Genomic DNA, 8,484 nt, shown 5'->3' on the forward strand with positions numbered 1-8,484 from the left:
GAAGACTCAACAGACTTTTCTGGAGATACAAATCTCAGACTCTCCCAGAATATTCTCACCGTCCTCCCCTCCCTGCCCATCCCCGAGACGTGTAACTCACGTGGTAGGTACAGCCTCCTTGAAAGACCGCAAAGCCTTCTCCCTCATACAGTCCATGGACTTTTTCCCCTTCATAGCTGCAAAGAAATAAAGCTCAAGGTAATGAGTGGTGTGAGCAACCACAAGCGATGGTGGGTTAAAGTCATAATTAACATCAATGAAGAAGTACAAACAATATTTCACATTCGTTCATTCAACATATGTTCCCCGAGGGCCACTGTGAACAAGACTGGAAAGTTCCTGCCCTCGGGTGACCCTAGTTGACTGCGGAGAGACAGGCAGCAAAGAGGAAACAAACAAACGAGAGGATTCCAGATCATGTTCAATTTTTATGACAGACATGATTGGGGAATGACGCTGAGAATAAGGGGGAGGCGGCTGCTGTGTACAGGCGGTCAGGGCCTCTTGAAGGACACAGAAGTTGTAGTGAGATGTGCAGGTCATAAAACAAACAGCCTTAAGAAGAACTCTGGGAAGAGGATGCAGCAAGTGCAAAGGCCCTGTGGCAAGAAGGAGCCAACAGCTCAAGTTCAGCCAACAGAAAGGAGGGCAGCCCAGCTGGAGAACAGGAAAGAGAGAGAAAGAGAAGAGGAGAGGAGACAGACGCTGGGGTGGGGGGTGGGGTTCCTCTAGGAGGAATCAGGAGAAGGTTCTAAGAGGGGAGCTGGCCACGGTCAGATTTATGTCATAAAAAGAGCATCTGGATGGCCACTGTGTGGAGAAGAGCTTGTAGGGAGAGCCAACAGCCAGGAGGAAATAGTGAAAAGGGGCAGAGATGGGAGGTGAGGGTTTATTCTGGGCAGTTTCGGTCTGGGATGATGAAAAAGTTCTGGAAATTGATAGTGGTGATGGTTGTACAACAGGATGAGGGTACTTAGTGCCCCTGAATTGTACACTTAAAATGGTTAAAATAGGAAGTTCTACGTTATGTGTCTTTTATGATAATAATTTTTAAAAATCTTTTTGTTTATTTTGAGAGAGAGAAAGACAGGGAGAAGAGAGAGAGAATGCGAGCAGGGGAGGGGCAGAGAGAGAGGGAGAGAGAATGTGAAGCAGGCTCCATGCTCAGTGCAGAGAGCTCAATCCTATGACCCTGGGATCACGACCTGAGCCAAAATCAAAAATCAGACACTTAACCAACGGAACCATCCAGGCGCCCCTCGGTTGCACTTCTATATGCTAATACAGAAATACATGGAATACATTAATACACTAACAAAATAAGAGAGAAATTAAGAAAACAATTCCATTTACGATTGCATCAAAAACAATAAAATACCTAGGAACAAATTTAACCCAGGTGGTGAAAGACCTGACCTACACTCTGAAAACTATAAAACACAGATGAAAGAAACTGAAGGCAACACGAATGAAACGATATTCCATGCTCGTGGATTAAGAATTAATATTGTTAAGATGTCCATCCTACCCAAAGCAATCTACAGATTCAATGAAATCCCTATCAGAATGCCAACAGCATTTTTCACAGGACTAGAACAAATAACACTAAGATTTGTATGGAACCACAAACGCCCCTGAATAGCCATCTTGGAGAACAGAAATAAAGCTGGAGGCATCACAATCCCAGATTTCAAGATCTACTACAAAGCTGTAGTTATCGAAAGAGTATGGTACTGGGAGAAGAATAGACATATAGATCTATGGAACAGAACAGACAGTCCATTAAAGCCACACTTCCATGGTCAGTTAATCTACAACAAAGGAGGCAAGAATACACAAAGGGGGAAAGACAGCCTCTCAGTAGATGGTGGCGGGAAAACTGGACAGATACATGCCAAAGAGTGAATTGAGACCACTTTCTCATACCATGTACAAAACAAGACTCAAAATGGATTACAAATCTGGGGCACCCGGGTGGCTCAGTCATTTAAGCATCCGACTTCAGCTCAGGTCATGATCTTGAGGATCGTGAGTTCAAGCCCCACGTCAGGCTCTGTGCTGACAGCTCAGAGCCTGGAGCCTGCTTGGGTTTCTGTGTCTCCCTTTCTCTCTACCCCTCCCCCGCTCACACTCTGTGTGTCTCTCTCTCTCAAAAGTAAACAAACATTAAAAAAATTTTTTTAATGGATTAAAGATCTAACTGTGAGACCAGAAAGCATAAAACGCCTAGAATAAAACATAGGCAGTAATTTCTCTGACATCAGCTGTAACAACATTTTTCTAGATATGATTCCTCAGCAAGGAAAACAGAAGCAGAAATAAATTATTGGGACTACATCCACGTGAAAGGTTTTGCATAGCAAAGGAAACCACCAACAAAACAAGGCAACCTCTTGAATAGGAGAAGATATTTGCAAAGGATATGTCCAATAAGGGGTTAATGCATAAAATATATAAAAGACTTATACAACTCAACACCAAGATACAAATGATCCAATTAAAAAATGGGCAGGGGACCCGAATACACATTTTTTCCAAAGAAGATACACAGGAAGCCAAGAGACGCATCAATAGATGCTCAACATCACTCGCCATGAGGGAAATGCGAATCAAAACCATAATGAGATATGACCTCACACCTGTTAGAAGGGCTAGACTTAAAAAGGCAAGAAATAAGTGTTGGCGAGGACGTGGAGAGAAAGGAACGCTCATGCACTGTTGGTGGGAATGTAAATTGGTACAGCCACTCTGGAAAACCATATGAAGGTACCTCAAAAAATTGAAAATAAAAAAACCATATGATCCAGTAATCCCCCCATCGGGTATTTGCCCAAAGAAAATGAAAACACGAATTCAAAAACATAAATGCACCCCTGTGTATGGCGGCATCGTGTATAACAGCCAAGATTTGGAAGCAGCCCAAGCGTACGTCCATGGATGAACGGAGAAAAAAGATGTGGTGTATATATAGGCACTGGAAGATTACTCGGCTACAAAAGAGAATGAGATCTTGCCTTTTGCAACAATATGGATGGAGCTAGAGAGGATTATACATGAAATAAGTCAGAGAGACAAATATCATACAATTGCACTTATATGTGGAATCTAAAAAACAAACAAAGTGCAAAAACAGACCCATAAATACAGAGAGCTGGTGGATGCCAGAGCACAAGAGGGTGGGGGGACCGGCCAAATGGGCGAGGGGGAGAGGGAGAGGTAGGCTTCCAGTTGTGAAGTAAGTCCCGGGGAATAAAGGGTACAGCATAGGGAACACCGCCAGTGGTATTGCAATAGTGTTGTGTGATGACAGATGGTTTCAATTAAGAAATGAAAAGCTGGGGTGCCTGGGTGGCTCAGTCGGTTAGGTGTCCGACTTTGGCTCAGGTCACGATCTCATGGTTCGTGAGTTCGAGCCCCACATCGGGCTCTCTGCTGTCTGCCTGTCAGCGCGGAGCCCACTTTGGATCCTCTGTCCCCCTCTCTCTGCCCCTCCCCCGTTTGCGCTCTCCCCCAAAACAATCAATATTTAGAAAAAAATAAAAAGAAATGAAAAGAAAAATGGCCACTGATAATCATTCAAACCGTAAATCTTGACTGAGCATCCCCTATGCCTAAGGTCTGGTGTTTGATACTCTGGGCGTGTCTGTGCTAGGACAGAATTTTCCACCTGACAGAGAAGTTGAAACTTGGAAACAAATTATGGTAATTCATCCATATTACATATGTATGTAATAGAAAGTAGTACATACTATGTATATAGCAAAACATGATAGAAAGTGATAAGCATGATAAAAAAAGTTTTGAGCAAAATGACTTCCTATTGGGAAGAATCAATAGGAAAGATTTGGACCAGAAGAGTATGTTGGAATTTGACCATTCAGAAACGAAGCAAAGCCATCTTTGCAAGCAAAGATAAAAATGAGATTGTGGGGGAAAGTCTAACTGGGCTCTTGAGTTTGAGAGGAGAGAGGCAGGCTGTGGTCAGAGTATCAGGCTCAGGGGTTTTAGTCTGTAGACAATGTTAAGAAATCAAAAGTTTTTAAGAATGTGGCAGCCAGCCTCAAAATGGCCCCAGAGCAATTCCCACCTCCTAGGAGTCAAAGCCTCGTGGAATCCTCTCTCACACTGAAGAGGGCTGACCTGTGAGACCACTAGGGTATTGCAGAAATGACAGAGGTATGGGCGCCTGGGTGGCTCAGTTGGTTAAACTTCAGCTCAGGTCATGGTCTCGAGGTCTGTGAGTCCGAGCCCCATGTCAGTCTCTATGCTGATGGCTCAGAAGCTGGAGCCTGCTTCTGATTCTGTGTCTCCCTCTCTCTCTGCCCCTCCCTGGCTTGCGCTCTGTCTCTCTCTCAAAAATAAACAAACATTAAAAATTTTAAAGAAAGAAAGAAAGAAAGGGCAGAGGGTGATGACAGAGCAGGTCCTAAAAGACACATGGCTTCTGCCCTAGCTCTCTCTTGGATTACTCTCTGGGGAAGCCAGCTGCTAGGTGGTGGGGACACCAAAGCACATACTGCTGTGTGATGAGGAACTGAGGCCTCCTGCCAGGGAGCCCCTTTGAAAGCCGACTGTGCAGCCAGCCAAGCCTTCAGATGATGGCAGTCTAGACTCACATCTTGGCTGGACCTCCAGAGATCCTAACCCAATACCATCCAGCTAAGCTGCTCCCAGATTTTTGACCCCCATAAACTATGTGAGATATTTGTTTTAATCACCATGCCCTGGGGTGACTTGTTACACAGACAAGTAACTAATCCCGGGAGTGACGTATGTAAACAATTAGGAGGGCAAATCCATACAGGAGGCCTGGAAGAGCCTAGAAGCAGGGAAATATTTAGGAAGTGAGTCCAATAGCCCAGTCAAGAGGGAATGAAGAAGCTAAGCAGAGAGAAAGGGGTTAATGAGAGAAGGACAGAGGAAAAAGAAATACAAAAGGGCAGGGCAGGAGGAGGGCAGCCCCACTAGGGAGGGAAATGGTGGTGCCCGTACAGAAATAGGGACCAACGGATGGGGCGCCTGGGTGGGTCAGTCAGTCGAGTGACCGACTTCAGCTCAGGTCATGATCTCACGGTTTGTGAGTTCGAGCCCCAAGTCGGGCTCTGTGCTGACAGCTTGGAGCCTGGAGCCTGCTTCGGATTCTGTGTCTCCCTCTCTCTGCCCTTCCCCCACTCATGCTCTGTCTCTGGCTCAGAAATAAACAAACATAAAAAATTTTAAAAAAAGAAAAAGAAAAAGAAATAGGCACCAATGGAGAAGCCCAGGGCTGGGGGGGAGGGGGGGGCATGGCAGCACCCAGAGGAACCATCTATGGGGTGTGTTTTTCCCAGTGAAGAATCTGGGGCTCAGAAAGGTTCAAGGATGGGGTTGATGTCATGGAGCCAGGACTCCGGTCCAGATCTTATTTCAAGTCCTGCAGTCTTTGCTTTTGGACACAGGGGGCTTGAAGTCGGGTTGGATGATGTTCAGGAGGGAGTTATAAATTTGAATCTAAAACTCCAGGAGAGAGACCAGGGCTGAAGACACAGACTTTTACAGTCACCTAGGGGAGTGACAGGGAAAGCCACAATAAGAGATTGCAGAGAGAGAGAGAGAACAGAGCATGAAAGCACTAGAAAGGGGAACACGGAAGACGCAACCCATCAAATTCACCTTTCAACTATGAGTTTGGTGAGAATGGGCTCTTCGTACTGAGTGGCGTCTTCATTCAGCTGGGCATCGTCATTGGACTCTTTTCTGAGCCCTGATTCACTGAGATGAGTTTCCAACGGTGGGGCAGCCCTGGGGGACAGTTCTTGTCTAGCAGCGTTGCTGTCTGGTGTGGAAAAGTCTGGATTATCAGTGGAGGGAGAGCGGGAAAACTTATCCGCCCGTTTGTCCGCTCTTTTCTTTTCTTTCACCATTGTCTTTAGAAGTCCTAAAGTTTACTTTATATATGTAAGTATCAAATGATTCCTTCGGTTGGGAGCTGTTTGTTTCAAAGTGTTGATCGGTTTTATCTGAAAAAGAAAAATCGTAGCTCTACATACTTGCGGGTTTCATCCGTAGCTAAAATTTTAGCTTTACAACCCAATGTCATTATCATTCTCCTCTTTAAAGCTTGAAAAATTATGATTATCAAGTATCACCAGTTTATAAAAATATCGCATTGGTTGTTCCTAAATTTTTTTTGTTTTATTTTTAATGTTTATGTATTTGAGAGAGAGAGAGAGAGAGAGAGAAACAGAGCCTGAGCAGGGGAGAGGCAGAGAGACAGGGAGACACAGAATCCGAAGCAGGCACCAGGCTCTGAGCTGTCAGCACAGAGCCCGACTCAGGGCTGGAACCCACGAACTGCGAGATCATGATCAGAGCCGAAGTCGGTCGTTTGACTGAGCCACCCAGGCACCCCATTCCTAAAATTTTTAAAAACTAGAAACACTGCCTACCATTTCTTTTCAAGTAGTGTTCCAGCAAGAAGGGAACCCGATACATTAAAAAATGGCTACTTAACCCTTAATGTCTGACATGCCGGCAATTCCTACTTTGAAAGCCCATCTCTTAATACGTCTGCATGGAGGGGCGATTGGGTGGCTCAATCAGTTAAGTATCTGACTCTTGATTTCTGCTTGGGTCATGACCTTGTGGTTCATGGGTTCGAGCCCCACGTCTGGCTCTGTGCTGATAGTTGGGGACCCTGCTTGGGATTCTCTCCCTCTCTCAAAAAAATAGGTAAACTAGGGGCGCCTGGGTGGCGCAGTCGGTTAAGCATCCGACTTCAGCCAGGTCACGATCTCGCGGTCCGGGAGTTCGAGCCCCGCGTCAGGCTCTGGGCTGATGGCTCAGAGCCTGGAGCCTGTTTCAGATTCTGTGTCTCCCTCTCTCTCTGCCCCTCCCCCGTTCATGCTCTGTCTCTCTCTGTCCGAAAAATAAATAAACGTTGAAAAAAAAAATTAAAAAAAAAAATAGGTAAACTAATATCTGTATCTATATCTATATCTATATCTATATCTGCATGGTAAAGTGCTCAAGAGCTGTGTTCAGGTTCCTGCACTGCCCCTCACCAGCTGTGTGTCCTTAAGCAGGTTAAACTCCATCTGCTTCAGATACCAAACAGAAAAAACAGGGCCTTGACTCATTTGTAAGAATTATATGAAATGATGCACAGAAAACCTCTGAAGTGTGGGATACAGCACACTATCAATGATGTTGTGATTATTGTGTCACTTCCCTGTGTTTGAACTTGAAATCTTGGGCTGCCCACTCCATATGCCAGACTGAGTGCCTCCCGTGCCAGAAAAGGAGCCGTGTGACGTTTGCCCAAGGTCACGGAGCTGACGGGCAGTTCCCCAAAGCCACAGTTTTCATGGCCTCCCAAACTGGCCTCATTGAAAACATCCCAGTGCAACAAACAATATACACAGATGAGTCCTGGGGTGCAGGGCAAGGTCTGGTCCCTCCTCACACCCTGAGGGGTCCAAGGGGACACCCCCACACCCTCTGCTTGGATGGCATCCTCTGGACACCCCACCTGCCAGTCATCGACACCCCTAGGCTTTGCTCTCACCAACATGATCCCGCTTTTCTTGCCCTTCAAACCCCATTACTCCCTCCAGCCCTTAGCCCAGGGAAGCCCAGGTGAGCCTTTGCTACAGATAGGTTTGCGGTCTCTGGGTGAAATCTTCTCTACAACTAAGGCCCATCTCCTTCCTTGAGGCCTGTTTCCCAGTAACTTTTGTTTATATTCTGGTCCCCCTGGCTTGAGGCCCTTTTACCCTGGCGATTTATTCCTTCCTGAGGCAGCACAAAAGGGACGCGCACTCTCTGAGCTTGGGGCTCCCCGCAACTCCTGCCCACCGCACCTGCTCAGGTCCTGGGGGCCGCGTCCGCCCGGCGGAGGAAGAGCCGGACCTCACCGGGAAGTCGGCCACGGCGCACGCAGGACCACCGGCGGGGCGCCCACCCGGCTCCGGTCTCCGGAGGGGCGCAGCCAGGAGGAGGCAGAGAAGGTGCGGCGACTGCGGAGCGTCCCGACCGCGTCCCGACCGAGGCTGGTCTCCAGGCAACCACAGGCCCCGCCCCGCCCTTAAAGGGACCGCAGGCCGAGAAGCCGCTGAGCCACAAGGCTCGGCCCCTCTGGTCCAGAAGTCCAGGTGGCAACCTGGAGCTGGACGCACCTGACGCAGGTTTTCCCAGCTCTGTTAATTGCCGCGTGGCCTCGCAGCGCTTATCTTCACCATAACACAGGAATCCAGGCGGCTTCCACTGCCGTAAACAAATTACTCCAAACTTAGTGGCTTAAAACAACACGAGTTTATCATCTTACGATTTTAAGTTAGGAGTCCAGCAGGACTGATTCCTTCGGTGGCTCCAGAGGAGAATCTCTTTGTTTTTCCAGTTTCTCGACGCGGCCTTCCTACATCCTCGGTATCAGCTGAGAAAGGTTCTCCAATTTTTAAGTCACGGGGTAGATTGGGCCCACCCGGCCAATGCAGGATCGTGCCC

At 47.2% G+C, this 8,484-nt stretch overlaps 1 protein-coding gene across 2 annotated transcripts in view; it reads right to left on the reverse strand.

The window, feature by feature from the left end:
• The window catches only part of LOC115503749 (radial spoke head 10 homolog B-like), a 63,436-nt gene extending 55,517 nt beyond the window's left edge, over positions 1-7,919 (reverse strand). For both annotated transcript variants that reach the window (XM_030300103.1, XM_030300101.1), the window contains exons 1-3: positions 7,842-7,919; positions 5,653-5,999; positions 101-176 (exon numbers count right to left, since the gene is read on the reverse strand). In XM_030300103.1, coding sequence (XP_030155963.1) covers positions 101-176; positions 5,653-5,903 — 327 coding nt within the window. In that variant the 5' untranslated portion in view covers positions 5,904-5,999; positions 7,842-7,919. The remainder of the gene's footprint in view (positions 1-100; positions 177-5,652; positions 6,000-7,841) is intronic.
• Positions 7,920-8,484: the final 565 nt, after the last annotated feature.

Source organism: Lynx canadensis, chromosome E3, assembly GCF_007474595.2.
Source record: "Lynx canadensis isolate LIC74 chromosome E3, mLynCan4.pri.v2, whole genome shotgun sequence".
In the NCBI taxonomy this organism is placed as follows: domain Eukaryota; kingdom Metazoa; phylum Chordata; class Mammalia; order Carnivora; family Felidae; genus Lynx; species Lynx canadensis.